The sequence below is a fragment of the Ammodytes marinus genome (genome assembly GCF_949987685.1).
Source record: "Ammodytes marinus genome assembly, chromosome: 1".
NCBI lineage: Eukaryota > Metazoa > Chordata > Actinopteri > Uranoscopiformes > Ammodytidae > Ammodytes > Ammodytes marinus.
Genome location: NC_137230.1, coordinates 33,730,737 through 33,749,936, shown reverse-complemented (window position 1 = coordinate 33,749,936; position 19,200 = coordinate 33,730,737). Strand labels below are relative to the sequence as shown.

Here is a 19,200-nt window from a genome sequence, read left to right as displayed (position 1 = left end):
TACACAAATTGTCATACAAAAGACTCATGACTTTGATTTTGTGACCTAAATAAATACATATTAATGTAGGGCATATATTTAGAAATGTCAGTATGGCATTCGGGAGAATAAATTGTCAACAACATGAATAGAAAGCAATGTGAGTCTCTTAGGAGATCTTTGCTGTACCCTTGCTCTTTCACTGCACTCGTTTCCTTCTTTTTAAGAGAAACACCCATTTCTCTTTTCACTGCGCACCCCCTCTTCCCACTGCTTCCTCTCCTGCACCCCACTCTCTTTCTCCTTTTTCCTATCTTCTCTATTCTACCCTTCCAACACATGACAGACTGTGTAATTAATGAGCATCATAAACCTCTCTTTCTATTAGCTACCCATTAGTAAACCTGGCAAGCCTGTCATTTTGGACAAAAACACACAGCTCCTTCATTTGATCCTCACTTCAAAGGGGGAACCCCACTGTTTTCGGCTGAATACACTAATTGTGTCCTCGTTCTGGATGGGGGCTGCAACCCCAACGCTTCAAAAAAGCAGCCAGTGCCGAGTGCAGATAGTAAAGAGAAAGTACAGAAGCAGAGAGTATTGATTATATAGGCCTACATTTGGAGACTTTTTGACATTGAAAAATGACTAGTCATTCCGTGGCACATCTAAGAGTCTGTGCGTTTTATGTACTGCACATGACTTCACTCAAACCATAGGAACAGGTTTATAATAAAAAAATAATAATAATAAAAAAATGAGTGGGCTCTAGGCCGTCTTTCTAATGTTTTTTATTCCGCTTTTAAGATAAAAAGGAATTTTTAAGTGGGACGCTATGGATTCCCCAATTTTACACTACAAACAAAAAATGTTAAGTGCTGGATATGGAATTTTATTGAGATACACTATACAAGCAGGAAGATCTTTAACAACTTTGATGTTTGCGATCTCAAAATCTTAACTGCAATTTCGTGCAACTTTTGAGCTAATTTGACTGCACTTTTTTAACCATAACCACAACAAATTACTAAATGAATTTTACAGAAGTATTTTGATAAAAGCTAAAAGAATGATTGATGTTGTTTCTCTTTTATACAATGCCATATACAATTAAAAAATGCTCTTATGGGGCATCAAATAAAGGGAGGTCAGTTAATTTGTATGAATACATCAAAGGTGTTATGAGCAGGTTGCGCCTGCTTTGGCATTTCATTATGCTTCACTTGCAACTGAGAAAGTATTCATGTAAACACTTAATTGCTGTAAAAGACAAATACACCAATACACGTCCAGGAGTATTTAAAGTTGTGAATCAAGGTTATTTAGATTACTTCCAGGATGCAGAATGGCAAATGCATGCGGGCCGGTCATACCCTCCCCACAGACCCTTCGCTTGACACATTGCACGCTGGGCCACCACAATGGTCTGAGTCACCGCCGCTGCAGGAATCTACACTGTACTTCAGTCACGATTGTCTTCTGCCCTTTACAACATCTATGGCCCTTTGTTCCTCAAGATAAAGGCAACAGTCACATGTTTGAGCTTTAAGCGCCCGGCAGCTGCTCCTCTCTCTGCCTCTATATATGCTTCACATCCCCCTCCTCACCACCAGGCAGTATTCCCTCCGGTGGGCTCTCCAGGCATCAGGCCCCCTAACATTGTAACAAGGACATAAACACAGACAAACCATTAGATCCCCTCTGAATCTGGCCTGTCTGAATGCCCCCCATTATGCCTGTTTCCAGGGAGAATGCCGAGTTTTATGGTGGAATGAGCTAGGGGTTGGCCACCAAGGTAGGCGCACCCCCAGGTCAATAAATACCTACATCAATCAGACAGGTGCCTAAAGAAGTTTTGCTTTTGTTCTAGGCCGGCTTTTCCACCATCAAAGAGGAAAACACAGCAGAAATCAGGAGACAGATTTCCAATTGATTTGACGAATGCCTCAATATGAGCCAATTATTTACTTCATTTATTCTCAGATTTGATTATGTGTCACTCAGGCTAAAAAAAAAAACGGAAAATTGCATCCCCCGATAATGGGGATTGATTGGTGGTTTGGGGGGTTCCCATCCATAAGATGGAGCTCTGGCTTTACACCCCCGCCACCTCCTCTCTCGCCGGCATCAAAGGCGAAGCTTGGAAAAAGGGCCCGCAAAGCCATCTCTCCGTTGGCCTCTTCAAAGGACAGGAAGTGTGTCAGAGGGACAGGCCTTCTTTCCCAGCAAAATGCAGGCGAGTTGCTGTAACAACAAGCTGGTCTGTGTGTCTGTGGCCCGCTAGTTCAAAGGGGGAGCCCCGATTCCTCTCGGTACGACGTGATGATGGAGTCAGGATGCGGAAACCACTGTTTAGTAGCAACGCAACCGGAGGGGCTGCATTGGACACATGTGTCCAGTGTATAGTCACATCCCGACAGATGTGAAAATCCTTCGCTGAAAATTGGGGCCAGATTGCAGTTTTGATCTTGAATTCCCCAATCAGCCCAACTCAGTTATATTCGCACATCACTCCTTTGGCTATTAGCTGCTTAAAGGCGCAGTTTAGCCTTTTTCAGAACAGACTAGGTAGAAATGGAATATAAAGTTCACAAGTATTTTTTAATTAGTGAATAATTTTTTTATATAGTTGCTGTCTGTCAGGAATGCACCTGTTGGAAGACAAAGAAGTAGTGCTTTAGAATAAATCTAAATACATCGTCACCTCACCACTTGATATTGTGGAAAGACTTGAGGCAGTGGTGGGTGATGCCACCTTAAGTAACAAGCTTCTTGTCCTTGAAGGCCACCGTAGCTTCTGTAAATTCTCCACACAGAAGGTCACCTAGAAGGCACGAAAAATACTCCAATATATTACACACTGTACCTTTAACAATGCGCCGGAATTTCTAGGTGATTCCTGGAACTCCTACACTGGCGTATACTCTTTGAAGGCTAAAACTGGATTTAAAGTTGTGCATTAAGGGGTTACATAGGCTTCTTTTGTAGGCTGCAGACTACAGTAATAGACATGTACAGGCTCAAAATGTAACTGCTTGTTAGGGCTATGGCGGCATTGGAGACACTACGTCGGACAGAGGACTGCGGTTGGTCAGCACGAGGCTACTTGAAGTGAAGTTAAAGAAAGACTCAATCATTTTGCAGCTGTTCAGTAACACACAACTTACACAGCAATCTACACTACAAACCTTAAACTCATTACACTAGCCTATCTCTGCCTTACCTAATGCAGGGGCATACGCTCTGTGATTGCATTGCAGTCTCCTAATGAGACCTGGATGTAACTACAGTTCCATAAGTACAGGCGTAGCCCACATCACCAAATAAATAAAAGAATGTAAACAGGGTTACTTTGGGGTATTTTATAAATCACCCTTGACTTCAGAGAGGCCAGTGATAATTTAGAGGGCATACCACCCAGCCATGTGGGAGCCATCTACTAAAACGGTGATTTTTCCATTTACGCAGCACTTCAACAAATCCATTTGCTTTAACAGATGTTTGGTTTTAAGATAATGTGCTGAAATCGAGCGAAGTCTCCTCTGAGATTTTAATCTGCTGTTTTTAGACCTAAAAGGGAAAAAAAGGCAATGACACAAATCAAAAGAGACAAGTTTTGCTCTAATTGTAGACATCCAGCATTTGGAAAACATGGCACGTTTCTTGCAACTTGATTGATAAAACAGAAAACACAGACTTTTAAACAGTTTAACCAACCTGTCCCGTAGCTGACCTTTTTGAAGAAAAATTGTTGCTAAGTATATTCTATGTATTTAAAGTACACTGTTTTTGCACTAGTTTTTTGCCCTGTTATGTCAACTTGCTGTTTTGTTATAAAATCTAATTACAGCAGTTGATACATCAAAGAAACATTTTATTTTTATTCTTGGTACTATTTGAGATCTGAAATAAGAGTGAGTTCATAAAGATGAATAAAAAAAACGTTTGGAAATGCTGCAGCGATATACAGTATATATCTTCAGAAGCTAAATTTAATTATTTATTTAACAATACTGTGAAATGATGGTTCTTTGGCTGGAAATGATCAAGGAAACACATTATGAACCTGCAAGATTGGTCTTCCATTTTCAACCAGAGGTAAAAGATATTGTGTTACAGATCATACATCTTGTTATCTCTATCTTTCAAGAATTTCTGAAGCTTTACTGATGCTTTCTCATAAGATGATGCCAACAGTGTGTATGTATTACAGTCACATCGAGCCTGGCATGGCACCACAGTGGCTTCTGTCTTTTATTATATAATTGCAGACTTCAAAAGAATCTTAGCCTGCTTTCATCTGCTGCCTCAGTCCAATAAGACTGGGATTTCTAAACCTCATTCTCATGACAAAGACGCCAAACAGACAGATTTTCTGAGACGATAAGCTATTGTTTATTATTAAAATGAACTTATTAGGTCAAAAGGGTGTCAATACAGTCATTTAATTGTATGCTGGTATGCTCTGCCAAGGCTGTTAATTAATTTGAAATGTTATAGGTGTTGTACTCATCAGTCCTGTTCCAAAGAGGCAAACAATTTACAACTTCCTGTGCTTCTATATGACGTTTTGATTATTTTATTTGTATACAAATTAAATATTACAAACTACATGATACGATTGTGACTCATTTGAGCTGTTGCCATTAGTTCAATGTAATCTATTAATGTCCTGGGACCCCTTTAAGTAGACAGAGGGGGTCCCCGGACTACATGTTTGTGTACCAGTGACATTGCTCAGTGCATTCGTATAAATGCCCTCGCTTGCTGTCTGGGGTGAGGTGTAAATCCTGATATTTCGGCGGTGGAAATTAAGGTTTTTCTTGACGCCTCTTCTGCTCTTTGAAGAGACACGGGAGAGGGGGAGGCTGATGAGCTCCGTCAAACTTGCCGTTAAAAAGTCAACCAACACCAGAAGTTATAACATTCATTTTCAAAATAAAAAAAAAAGTTAAACATTTCTGGCATTAGGTGAACTCATTTTCTCTCTGGTTTAATGGGCATATAATGTATACTTCAATACGAAGTATACATTATATAAAACATTGGTCTTTCTTTTTCAAAACAGCATTCTGCCACATGTCATATTTAGCTCTTATTTCATTTTTATACATTTTTTAACTAGCTACCAGTATGTTATATTGTATTGAATAGTTTTATGTTTGTTTTTACCTTATCTTATTTTAGCAGGTTCCATTTAAAATGTTGGGGGGAAATTGTTCCTGTATATTTGAACAATGAGAAGAGCTAAAATATTCCAATTCATTGAACAACTATGCCACTTGGCCAATACATCTGATTCTATTCGTTTGGCTCTTCCTTGTGTTATTAACACACATCCATATATGTCTCAATTTGTGTTTAATTGCAACTGACCACGACCAATTCCTTGCATGTCATGTGTGAACCATGGTGTGAACGTACCTGGCACTAAAATCTCTTCTGAGTTTGGTTAGCGGCTCTTCATTTCAGTGTTTTATTGTGAAAGCTCAGTCAGGAAGTCGTTCCTCGTCTCGTGCGTGTCTCGTCGGTGGCGTCGCTCTGGATCAAAGGCTCGCGCGGCTCTCCAGTCGTACGGTCCCGCACTGAGCGCAGTCTGCTTCTCTCGGTCTCTACGGACGCCGCTCTTGTGTGGATACCGTCTCCTATATCTTTTTTTCCTTCTGGATTATATTCTTCTGATGGTTTTTAAACTCCAACTCGATGCATAGAAATGGGTAAACTGCACTCGAAACATGGTAAGGTTTTATTATTCCTCAGAGAAATCACAGCTCTTCTTGTGCGATACTTTCGAGTAACAGAATTCATTGTCTTCTGACTTTCTTTCTCCTCAAGCCGCTATTTGTAAACCGAGGGAGAGCCCAGAAGGTAAGAGCGCTGTATTTGATATTTTCACTCAATATTTGGGTCAGTTTATAAACACTAGAACAGTTTTCAGACTTTTCTCTCTCGACTCTTTGAAGATGTAGCCTACCTCAGCTTATGGAAAACATGAGTGTGTGTAGCGAGAGGTTATGTGGGGTTTCAGAGGCTAATAATGCGCTTCTTTATTTTCACGACAGGCGACAGTTTTGTAGTCAATGCCTGTTTGGCGAGAAAGGGAATCGACGACTGGCTCGTGAAGCAGAAATACTACTGCACGAGCTCGCGCCTCGAGCAACAGGACTGTCACCACAGGAACAACTGCGGTCTGACTACACGGGTGAGTACGAGGCTGCTGTCCACGAGGTTTCACGTATTTATGGTGGTGTAGTAGTAGAGTTGGAAATGCTTGTTATATGGCTTTCTCGTGGTGCGTGTGCGTATGTTTAACTGCGCCCTTCACCTCATTACAACATTAGTTGTAGTAGTTTTGCATGAGGCTTTGATCCACTGCTTTCTCATGCACTCGAAGCCTTGTCAAAGTTTCTGAAAGCTTTTGTTGGTGGACACACTTTGAAGAGTGGTTACTTTGTATATGTTATTTTTTATGTTGGGTGAAACCTAGGGAGTTGGAATGTTACTGATTGCACACAGTGAAATAGTCCCCCATCTGCCAATCAAGATGAACTTTATTTTGAAAATGTATCCCATAAATAACTGCATAGACGTAAGCTGACAGCTCAAGCTGAAATGAAGCTCAAAACATCTCGGTTTGATGCCTATACCTTTTACTCTATTGTCTCCCGGTGACACAATGAAAAGATGGATTTTAACACTGCATGCTTTGGTAGACATGTAGGGAACAAATGTCGGTATCATCCCTGCCACTGATCTGAGGGCTGTTTTTTTCCTTGTTTTGTTTTCAGTAACAATAGATCAAGCGCGAGTTGAAAGCATTTCAGTGTGACAGCCTGGTGACAAGTGCGGATTGTAAAAGGCTGGGGAGAGAAATGCTGGAGGGTCATGCTTGTTTTTTGTATGTTGGCATCGCCGTAAACACTGTGCCGTTGTTGTCAAGTGAGGAAATCCTTTGGAATTGCTTCAGAGGAGCCTTAAGCCTCTTTGGTTAGCGATGCCTTCCTCAAAGGCAGCATGTTTGAGGAATTGGAGGAGCCCGTCAAGACAAAAGGAAAAAAATCAGTTCCCCCCCACCCACGATCCAGACTGTGAGCAGAAACACATCTATCTATTAAATGCAGCCCGGGATCCTAGGATCTTATTGCATTTGAACACGTTTGAGCGCCGACTGTAACAATCTATCGTGATGTTGTGCGACCTGATTTGATGATGAAAAACCTAGGATCCTAAAGTGTAGCTGCTTGGTGAAATAAACAATGGATCCTATCCTGTACACTTTTCCTGTCATTTGCTGTTTGGAAAGACATTTATTTTTTGTTGCTCCTTGCATGCAGCAATTCTTGAGCAAAGGTCATGTTATACCATGCATTTAAACCGATTTTCATGCATGACACAAGACACACAACTGCACACGCTGGGTTGGATTCTTCAAAGCTTGTTGAGTTTGTTGCCGTTAGGATTTATTCTTGGCCAAGCTTGGCGAGGAGAAGGCAAACATCCAACTCGAGGAAGTCTTGGAATATTTGCTGATTCCCGCTTAAGTCAGGTCTAAAGTCCACCGTTGTTTTGTCTTCTGTGGGAAGGAGCTGTTGAGCTTTGCCTGAAGGGCTGACGTGGTACTGCACAGTGGGTTAGTGATGAGAGAGGTATAGTGGTGGTGGTCCTTTTTTTAGAAATATCCCAGTCTGAGGTGACGTGCTATAGTGTTGGAGTGCTGGGAGGTCGGGAGTGGCTTTCTAAAGCTACACCCACCATGGTGTCAAAGTTGCTAATCCTGACATGGGCCCAAAGCTGCAATAAACCTCTCCATATAGTAACAGGACCTCACTCACTGCAGGCGCTCGGTCTCCGGGCCAGTTTTTGGGGGGATTGGCTCGATGAGAAACACCTGAAACTCTGATTTTTTTTTTCTTTCGCTGATGCAGCAGAAAAGCCCCGCCATTTACTTTGTCGCCCATTTGCCAAGAGGAGTTCATACGCTTTGGGCAATTTAAGCATTTATAAACAACACTATTACCATGCAATTACTACACTTTATTAGCCAAAAAAAACTAATATATATTACTTTTGTCTTGGAAATATTTTTTTTTCCAAAGAACATTGATGTGTTGTTGTGGTTGTTGGTGTAGCTCAAATTGTATAATTCCAGTCTTGTGCCTAATGTCTTTTATCACTCGCAGGAAAAATTAATAAAAGAAGAAAGGTGTTTTTGCACCATCAGTGTTTATTTGTGGGCTTTTCCCTTTTTGTTTTGGGATTAAGAGTGAAACTGAAATCGAATCTTTCATTTCAAAGTCTAAACCATTTCTTTGCTTCTTTTCTTGCCTTGTTATGTGCACCGCAGAATATATTTCTCATTGATCAAGTCACGGTTTGTATAAGAAATGTGCTGAGGGCAGAAGAAGTCCCCGTGCACACAGCTTTAGACATTGCAAATAAATCAAATATCCATAACTTTAACATTTTATTTTTGAATGGGACTATCCCATATTGAGTCTACTCATTACATGGCATGAGAATTCTGGCTACATTACCAATTTTAAATCTTTTCCTCTTGTCGCATTGGCACCAGCAGTGCTTGCTGCTTTTGTTCACATGAGAGCTGTTGAATAAGCGTTACACTAATGACATGAGGTCCCAATTGTGGATTACATTTCCTGTGTGAAAGTCACTTTAGTCAAAAAAAAAAATAGGGGGGCGCCTTTAGCTCAGTTGGTAAGGCGTCCCCCTCCCGGGCCGGGCCCAGCAGCAGACCCGTGTTCGATTCCCGCCCGCAGTCGTTCTCTGTATGTCACTCCCCTCTCTGCCCCATTTCACCTCTGTCTCTCTGCACTATCAATAAAAGCATAACAATGCCAAAAAATATCTTAAAAAAAAAAAATAATAATAAAAAAATCTATTCTTGAGTTTATAAATGATTCAAATGATCTCAATCTTTGATTATGAATTATTCCTCAAAATGAATCTGTAGCCACCTGGGAAGAGGACGTTCCCTGTATCACATACTTTATAAGAAGTCTCCACACACTGTGAGAAGTATAGCTTAAAAAGCTCTCAGATAAAAACAGAAGCTAACCTCTTAGGTGGGAGAATGCGACTCAGCTCTCTTGGCTTTGAAAGCTTGTCTGTATTGTATAGAATACCTGGTGAGATGGTTATTTATAGCCTGTGTTCTTTTGAGCCCCCCCCCCCCCCCCCCCCAGCTGAACCAGGGTCCCAGAGAATGTGGGTCTGGTGTCAACAGTGGGGAGTCCACGCTTGGAATTCTTTTGATCTGATCTTTTTTCCAAAACCATATTCCCTGTAGGAACCATGCCTGCTTCATATACAAGTCATTGTTTTGAAGGGCGGCTCACTTCAACAGTTTGTCTTCATGAAATGGTTTAACATTGTGGTGAAGGGCGCTCGGATAAACTAAGGCTTAATGACGTTTCCATGCACACACCCTTCACTCATTCATGAGTTCTGCGGTCAGCTTGGCAGACACTTTGAGTGACTGAGGGAGTGAGTGAGTGGTGTGGGCAGGTGGGACTGTGCAGTCTCAACTCATGGGTTCCAGGTCATGTGAGCCTCGGCACACTTTCTCCCCTTGCATAGATCCTGGTGTCTACACCTGACTATATTGATTATTATGTTGCTGGCATAGGCATTGATAGGGCCGACGTTTTTCACAACTTATCACTTGGAAATTACAAAGTTAAGTTTATTATAGAGCAAATAATGAAATTATAAAATTGCATTATAACTGTGATAAAACAGCAATATATTGAGTCAATTATATACATGCACTATACAGCAAAGGTAGCATGATTGATCAGACAATAAACCAGTTGTACGTTATTTGTGTGAGCACTGTTGTTTTGAGTCTAAGTCCTTTGTTAAAATAATTGGTGTTGTTCTCTAGTTTTCGATTTGTGGGTAAAAGGTTCCATAGTTTTACCCCCTTTTCAGAGCAAGCTGACGGTCTAAAAGATATTGTACATTGTGAGAAGACGACAACAATCATCATTTTACTAGGTTGCTTCTTTTGTCATGGGATGACAGAAAGAAAGGTCATTTAGCTTTCTAAAATGTCAGGACTTGCATACAATCAGTTTTAATGGTTATTCCTGACAAAGTTACCCCCTTCCTATCCCTAAACCTCCCCTCCCCCTCCCCTGGTTCCTCCCCTCCCGGCTTCCATCTGTTTCTTGAGTTTACCCCGTGGCCCTGTGTTGGTCGCGGCTGATGAAATGAGACTGTGTTTGAAGTGGGCCACGCAGGGAGGTGTCTGGAGTGACACTGACGGCTCCTCCTCTGCTGTGAAGCCCTCCCCTCTCCCCTCTGTGTCCACCGACAGTCTTCCCAGGCTGCTGCTTTTAACAATTCCAGAGCTTATGTTTGGATTTTTTTTCCCCCGTTCAAACTGAGCTTTCCATCAACTTGTATTGAACCGTGGACAAAAAGAAAAGGTACGACTGACGACAGAATGCAACAAACTCCCCCCCCCCCCTGTCTCGCCGTTTGATTTCTTTCATTTATTTTCTTATTTGAAAAGTAGAACCTTTTTATTTGGAAGTAGGCCTAAAGCGTTCCCTCAGCTTCCCAAGTCTGATAAAGGACATGGCAGGTTTTTTGCTGCCCCCTTCTTCTTTCTCCTCTGCTTTTTCTCTCTCCTTTTCGTTTTCACAAAGCGAGGGCCCTTGTCTAGCATGTGAAAGCAGCACCTTTCAAATGCAGCAGACTCCTCTTCCTCTTTTCTGTCCATCTCCCCTGTGCGTTTTTCTTTTTTCCCACACCGGCTGGCCTCTTGTGCGTGCTGCTGCTGTGTGTGACGTATGCCCCCCCCTCTCTCTCTCTCTCTCTCTCTCTCTCTCTCTCTCTCTCTCTCTCTCTCTCTCTCTCTCTCTCTCTCTCTCTCTCTATACCCCCTCTGTGCTCCCGAGGGACCCGGGGCCTGTTGTTGCTCTTTGAAGAGGCTGAGAGAAAAAAAGTTTTGGAGCCACACTCTAAAGAGAATGAAAAGCCCCAGCCCTTTTTAGATGGAGGAGGGGTAGCACCTGGCCATAGAGGGGGCTCTGTGATTTTTGTTTTAAATTTTCCCATGAGAAGAAGATGGTGTGTGGTGGTGGAAGTCTTGGTCTGACGTCAGTGTTCATAGTTGGGGGACTGGGAGGGAGGAGGGGGGGGGGGGGTTCGAGGATGTGGTGCAGGTGGCTTTAATGTCACATCCGGCTTCGTGTGTCACATAGATTACTGAAAGCTGGAGGAATTTCTCCCTGTGTGACAAAGCAGAGCGGATAACTCTGTTCCTGTGAATGGTTGCCTTCTGGAAAGGATTTCTGTGAAAGAATGGCGGGCGGTTTAGAGTAAAGGTAAAGCTATGGCGGCCTGTAGACATTTGATAAGGTTTATCCGCTCTTCTCTCAAAAGCCTCTCCTTCCGTCTCTCCATGTGTTTCATCATGGCCATTATACATCACATACCATTTTCAGATTGGATTAAGAAATGCAGTATTGTACTGTGAGACATTGTTGTTTAGTCCAGTGGTAAAGGTCTTTGAATTCACAAACAAGTACCATCACATGTTTAAAGGGCACATATGAAGCTCATATCTGGGGGTGTGCTTATCACACGGAGGTGGTGATGAGTTGGGTTGGTAATTGGGGTGTGGCTCCTCCCATTATGATGTCATAGGGGGAGAGAAATCTGACTGGTGGTTTTTGAAAACAGGTTTTCAGAAAGGTGGCTGTGTTTTTATCATAATTTAGGATCATTTCTCTCGACACATCAGGGGCCGATATTAATGTTGAAAAAACATGATAAAGTGCATTTAAAAAACAGCAATTGGCATCTGTCTATTGGAGGTGTCATTGTAGGAACAAAACCATGTTTAAGGCTTATTGAAAGTACAAGTGCAATGGTGCTCATCTATGTGCAAATCTGTGCATGCGAGTGTGCAGTGTATGTCTGGAGTCAGCTGTACGGATGCACTCCATAGATCAAAGGCTTCTGGGGGAATGTGCTTTAAAACTCAGGGGATTAGCAGCTGACATTTTGCTGTGTTTCCCCAAATATATGCTCACTTTGGAGCACACGGATAGCTGTTGTTTAAAGTGTCTCTCTCGCCACCCGTTCACGCTTACGTGTAGGCCGAAGGGGTTGGTTGCATTCAGTTCCAGAAATTCTCATATTGTAAGATAATTTGGGATGTTCTGATATTTTCTTTTCCCTTCGTTTGAAAGCGGACTTGCACTTGAAAAGCATGTGCCTTGTAAATCTGTCTAAATCTAGAGTTTTTTACCTGACATCACCTTTGCCGAAGTGCTATATTCAGCCCATTAATGTGTGTGTGTGTGCGCGCTTCAGACATGCTAATGCCTTTTGAAACACTTTTGAAAAGAGTTCCTTTCCACGCTTGACTTGAAATATTAAGTTATAAAGGAGAGGAATTCATCGTTGAATATTTGAGTTGACAGATAATGGATAGTTTCATGCGGCCACAATGGTAGATGAAAGACTTTTACAGCTAGGCATGTACATTTTATATCATTCCTTTGATAGATTAATGTTGTTTTAATTGGAAGGGGTAGTACTTCAAGAATACGTTTTATCCATCACACAATTATATATGAGAGTCTGCTGCTTTTATCACAACAAACTACACTGAAGAAACTGCTAAATAGCTGATTAGAGCCAGGGGCAATATTTTCTACACAGTCATTCCCTATTTAACTGAAGGCATTTTAGACGCGTAGCACAGGTCTATTATATATCTGATAACACTAATGATGGCTCAGCTCCATTAAGTCTCCTAGTATGACATGTGAGAATTACTTCATGCTAAGGAGGAAGTGTTGACGAGTGAAAAGTAATACATCTGAACTGTGTCATGGTCTGTTATAGGTTAGGGATTGACCAGGTTGTGTGGGTCTGGGAGAAACTCTCGGTGACATGTGGGCTCCTGTGGTGGCTGCTCGGAGCTCCTCGGAGCCTTTCTGCCCATTTAAATCACCCACTTAAAAGGCTCTGCTGAAGTGGGTGTTTAAGTGTTTAAACCCTGAATAATTCTCTGTTGTTTGTTTATCAGGTTTCCCCCCGCGGGTTGCGCTCTGGCCCCGCGCAGTAAGTGCTGAATAATTCGACTAGGCAACTCAAGAGTGGCTCTCAAATAGGACAAGATCAACATCTGCATAAAATCAAACTCCCAGGAGAGCATGCACACAGGCAGTGACTCACAAATATACATATGCACATTATCCATTTGTTTACTCTAATATATGAATCCATTTATCACTGCTAACAGACGCACAGTCCCAGCGTGGTTCTTTTCCACTTGTTTTCCTTACAAACTGGTCTAAGGGAAACAGGGTACCCGCGGGATCTTAAAAGCATTAAAAAAAAGCGTTGAATTTAATATTCTCAAAATAAAACCTTGAAAGTATTTGATTGCGCTACAAGGTATTGAACTTCCTTTACAAAGGTCTTACATTTTTTAATTGCCCTTTTTAAATGCTTGGAGAGGGGTCGTTAGGTGACACATAAGCACTTTTTGATTTTGTCATTAAGAGCATGCCCATATTTCACTAAAGCTATTGTTACAGTATGTCAATGCTAGTATATTATTGTGAGTTTATAATAAATGTTCTTGATTTTTAAAGTACCTCAAAATGCGTCCATTTCCAGGATATCCTTCTTACTTTTGCCAGTATGGCCTGACTTTTAAATTAAATTAGATTTCAAGTGGCATGAAAAAGGTAGTAAAAGCCTTTAAATTTAACTTGGAAATACCTGGGTGTAGGTACCCTGTCCAATTGTACCATGCCGTTGTATTTATCCTCCTTGTGTGTGAGAGCTTTTTCTGACCAAGGCCACCTGAGGTATGGGGGAATGGAGGAAGTGGATGTAGGTAAACAGAGTTGGTGGAGCCCATTGTGCCTCCCCCCAGACAGAGGGTCCCGGGCTTCTCTGCTCTTCCTGTGGCGCCAGGGCCTGATGGGGTCTGGATTGTCTGTTAGGGGATGTTTTTGGTTGGAAGGAAAGCCAAACAGTGGAGCGGCCCTGCTGAAAGGAAAGCTGTCCTCCCCTGGTGTGTTTATGCTCCACAGGTGCCTCGACCTAAAGAGGACCTCACCCGCTCACCCCCCTAAACTCTTAATGAAGGAGAGCAACCCAGCTCTTCCTGAAGGGCCATTTGCCCTGTCTGTCAGAACCACTAACCCCCCCCCCCCATCCCATGTCTTGCTCAATTTTAAACTGCATCCTTTAGACAGAGCTTTTGTAAATCTTTCCCGGGCTTCTTCCACATTGGCCTGCATTTTATGTGTTTCTGAGTTTTAGCATAAACAGCTGTCCCCCTTATAATGTCAATTGTACATTTAGTAAGCTTTTTGCCTTTTACAGAGGCTCACATGATGTTAAATGTGGTCGGTATTTACTAAATGGATATATGTTTAAACTCTTCATTGTCATTAGTCAAACATGGTGTTCGGTGATTCTTACTGTATGTTGATGATGTGATTATTTATATTCAACACAATGGAGTTGGGAAACCAATATGATACAAGTTGAGACTAACTGCATAAAACATGCTTGTTCCCTTATCCCTTGCGTGTGTGTGTGTCTGTTTGTATGTTTTATCTGCAGTGTATGTTAATGTGTGTATGATTAGAATTTGGTAGCAGTTTCCAAACTGGGTAACCTACTCCGCTGCAAGTTCATTATGGTGAGCAGTGACACAAGCCACTAATTCCAGTCAGCTATGAATAGAAACCTGCGCCTGGCACCAGAGCACTTGTATATAGTAGTTGAAGTGTCTATTTCTGCTGCTATGTTTACTTGCAAAGTTAAAACACCCTCTGTAATTACAGAAATTTTAGGTCCACAGTTAAAAGGTCAGATTTGAGGGATGTTTGGAGGTAGCGGCTTGTGGCTGGCAGGCTCCAAACATGCTGCGTGTGTCTGCGTGTGTCTGTGTGCGTGTGCGTGTGTGAGTGAGCGTATGGATACATCAGTATGTGCTTAGCCGGAGAGGAAGAGTGGCCACCTGGGTGTTGAGGTCTGTCCCATCTGGTCAAGTTGCACACGTCAGAGGTTTCTGTAACTGCCACTTACCACGTGGAGCTCTTCTGTTGATTGCAGTGACAAGGTTTGGCAACTGGCTGTGAATTACATAAGATAGGCGGGTAGTTAAGGTTGTTATACTGACCACTGTCATTTGGCAAAATTGTAGAGACGTGATTTATAAAGATCAACTTTTATGACTTTTTTGCAGTTAGCTTCTCTGCCACTGGATTGCATCCAGACTGCAGAATTGCACTCACAATGCAACACTTTACAACACTGGCTCAGTAGATCAGACAGTAATACAAAATCTGTTATCTATTCTTGAGCATTCCAGCTTTTAATCTAATGTTTCCTAGCTGGATCAGATGATGAAGACCACTTTAAAGGGGATTTGATTCTAAACCGAGATGTTCTTTTATCATAAAAACATTGAGAACTTGAGGGCTAGACTAATGTCTTCTCTCTAAGAGGAACTTAAAAGTGAGCAAAACTTTTTTCTTTCTTTTAGCTTATGTAATCCTTTTGTATTATTAAAAGCATTTTTCAAACACAATTCAAAGATTGTGGAAACGTCACGGATCAGTTGTCTCGGCATGAATACGTGCCATCTAAAGAGTGAGAGCCTTAAGCTGTAGCTACTGACACGTTACAGAAGTGTCTCATCTCATTTGCCTGTGGTTAAAGGTTGGCTGTCACTTTCCTTCTACCCTCAAGGTAGATTTCCTGACGAAAACCTTGTTCCTCCCACACTTTGCAGCACTTGAGACTGGCGTCTGAAGCCACCCAGACAACTGAAGGACTGTCTCTCCTTTAAGAGAGCTTTGACTAATTACTAAGACCCTCTCGACACAGTGTAGCACACGCAAGCGGGCATGTTGCCAACTATTGTATAATCCATCCTATTTTTGCAATAGTGACATAGATGCACACACTATGTAAGCCCCCCCCCTCCCCCATTTTCCAAGTAACTTAAAGTTTCAGAGCAATTTCATGATGGGGTTAGATCTCTTACTGATGCACAAACTTTTTAGAGATGAGTTGTGTCATCTTGCCTATAACTCCCTCCCCTCTCTTTCTCATTCTTTGGGACCGCGCTTCACACTGAATCCAGCGGGCCGTAGTGTTGTGATTTGTTACTCTTGGCAGGCGGAGACCACCTGTAAATCAAGGCCAAGCGACAGACTGTCTCCATTGCCTTCCAAAGCATAGCGTCCTCTGGGGAATGCGGGGTCCCACGGCGGAGTTCGTTGGCTGGTGGAGAATGTGTTTTAACTAAAGGATTCATCTCCGGATCAGATTCCCTGTTAACTCTCCGACTCCCAAAGGAAACTTGAGGATAAACACACAAGTTGGCTTTACTCACATCTCGCCTCATTGCCTGTGTATGAACACTCTTACCTAGTTGTGTTATAGATAAGTAGAGGAATAATTAACATAGTAACGGTAGTATTGTTGATAATTGCTTGCACTCGCATGCATTATGTTCATCAGAGATGGTATTGTCTTTTTTGTCTTTTTCATTTTTTACAAATACACTGAGGAGAAAGTTGGATAAGATTTGTGATTGAATTTCCTTTCCTATCGAGATGACCCAGAAGTGCTCAGCGGATAGGTGGTTCGAATTCTCAAAATGCTTAGGAAAGAAGCCTCGATTCATCCTTTAACCCTCCTTTAGCATAGGTTACTCCCGACCAACCTATGCGAAAGGAAAGGAGATAATGGTATCCCATAATCCTTTACGGCGGCAATATTTAAAGCAACAAGCCACCGACGGAGTTTACCGACTCTACAGGAATACTAACGCGAGGTAAAACAGAAGAGAGGAGAGGAGAAGCGAGGAAGATTTAACTCGGCTAAAACAAAATACCCCCCCCCCCATAAAGATAATAAAGAACTCATAAAAGACCAACATCATAGTGGTTATTTTCGTAAGCACATAATTTACACCATAAGAAAATCAAATGCTAACTTCACATTTAATAAAGATTACTGGGGGCAGTTAATTTCAACATCAACATAAGTGTAGCCTCTTTTTTTTTCACATGTGAATTGGGCTTCAAATGGCCTTAAATATTCCCCTTGGCCAAGTCCGATCTAAGTGATTCTCACTCTGTTGGCGACAACCTTATTAAAATCAATATGAAAAGAACGATTCGATCAAATGAGCGCTTGTTGTAGGCCATTTTCGGAAAATAGTGTAGTTTCACGCTAGTGACTCACGTCAGCAATACATGCCGTTGCGCAATGACGACGGTTAGGAAAAGTGGAGTCGAATCAATTTGAAACAGTGCTGTCTTTTCCTATGTTCGATAGGAAGCACCTTTCATCTCTCCTTAACCCCGATGACGTTTAGGGGTTAAGGTATAGGAAAGGAGGCTTATAGGTTAGGAGATTGGACTATTCGTAGCGGCCCCCAGTGTTTTTTCTTGTAGCACTCTCGGCAATGCGGTGATCATTGGCTTACACTGTTGATCTCAACACCTTGTATCCGCTGCCTCTTCTCCTCTCCGGTGAGATAAGGCTTTGATAAACAGTGTGGTAAATGTTAATTGCCGTGGTTATACATTTTTCAGAAAGCTAATAGAGGCTGTTACCTTGAGTTACAGGTAGGGTTTAGTGCCAGAGGAGGGGCGGGCTGAGTTGTAAAAGCTTATCTTTCCAGGTGTAAAAGTTTTGTAAATGGGTCATTAAAAGTGTTGGCCAAGTTCACACATGAAACACAAAAAGAAAGGGGAGGGAGGTTACTCTCTCTGATCAGCATGTTTCTGAAGCGCAGAGATGAGGGGCTGTAAATCTCCGCTAATATTCCACTGAGCCTTTCATGAGGCAGCCTTTGATGTGGGTGAGGTAATGTGACCAGCAGTGTTTGCAATGTAAATCTGACGTGAAGAAATGAGTGGTGTCTGTCTGCACACTACGCGCTCCACAAAACGAAGGCATCCAATCGTGGCACTCGTGGGTCCTGTAAAAAAAAAAACTCCCAAAAAAATTAAACAAAGACATTTTGAGTGCAAACAAGTACAACACATGCTGATAAATTCACAAACACAGGCTCACACACTGCACCGACAAACATGTCTTTGTCACTGCTTATCCGGCAATGTCAAAGAGATCATTTACACATGCATACATATCATTTGAGTTAAAGGTGCACTCTGTAACTTTTGGTGTGTCAGAGAAGTGAACATTTTCAACAGATATATTCTCACAACTTAATAAACAAGCTTTCCTCACCGGAAAATTGGATCCCTGGAACACTGTTTGAAGTTTGAAAGCTACCTTACAGCTACTGTTTCAAAGTTCTTTACAGCAGCAGGGCCCACAGTTTGGTCTGGAAACACATTTTGGTCTCACTTTTGGTTCCAGGTGCCTACAAATCAAAATGCATTTGTTTTATAATTAATTTGATTTATGATGATGATATAATTATTCAATACTAAGAATTACACGTTCAGAAAATATATTTTGTAAACCAACTGGAGGCTCAGCAAATCAAAAAAAAATCCCTCTCCCCTGAAACCTCCTAGTGCAAGTAGTAGAAAAAGCCAGCTCCATATGATGAGCCTTTTCTACAATCTCTATTTTGTGTGTGTGTGTGTGTGTGTGTGCGCGTGTGTGTGTGTGTGTGCGCTAGAGTTAACATGCTAAGCCCTCAGGCATGTACTAGCCCCCTCAAACCCCTTCTGTCTGGATGGTGCTGCTGTGCTGACCATGCACACTGTAATCACAGAGCAGCTTCCTCCAACCTGCCTGGTGATGGATCTTTAACTCCGTGGCTATAATTTCCTTCCTGGGGTTAGAGGAAGAGAAGTGGGTGTGCCGTGACAGAGGGGTGTCAGGCGCGGGGCCGCCGAGTCTGGAGAGAAGGTGTCTGTCTTTGATGCTCCCTCCTCGAGCTGTCAAATTACACGTTAGCCTCTTAAGTCGGCAGAGTTTAAAGGACTTACTCGTCCAATTATTTATCCGGCTTATTGCCCGCTCAAGTATTAGTCTTTCCCCAGCGATGGTTAAAAAAAAAAATCAAGGCAGCCGAAGTGGTTGAGACGCAAAGGACGAAAGCTTTTCGTGGCCATTTGGGGGCCTACATGATGACAACCACTTGATATATTTGCACAATTTTCCCATCAGACTGAGCCCCTAAATTGTGAAGAAAAAAAACACAAAAAAAAATAACTA

At 42.1% G+C, this 19,200-nt stretch overlaps 1 protein-coding gene across 1 annotated transcript in view; it reads left to right on the top strand.

Annotated features, from left to right (window-relative positions):
- The first annotated feature begins 5,594 nt into the window (after positions 1 to 5,594).
- nkd1 (NKD inhibitor of WNT signaling pathway 1) overlaps positions 5,595 to 19,200 on the top strand; it is a 35,183-nt gene continuing 21,577 nt past the window's right edge. Inside the window, exons 1-3 of the mRNA XM_080030968.1 lie at positions 5,595 to 5,717; positions 5,815 to 5,847; positions 6,042 to 6,181. Coding sequence (XP_079887094.1) covers positions 5,693 to 5,717; positions 5,815 to 5,847; positions 6,042 to 6,181 — 198 coding nt within the window. The 5' untranslated portion in view covers positions 5,595 to 5,692. The remainder of the gene's footprint in view (positions 5,718 to 5,814; positions 5,848 to 6,041; positions 6,182 to 19,200) is intronic.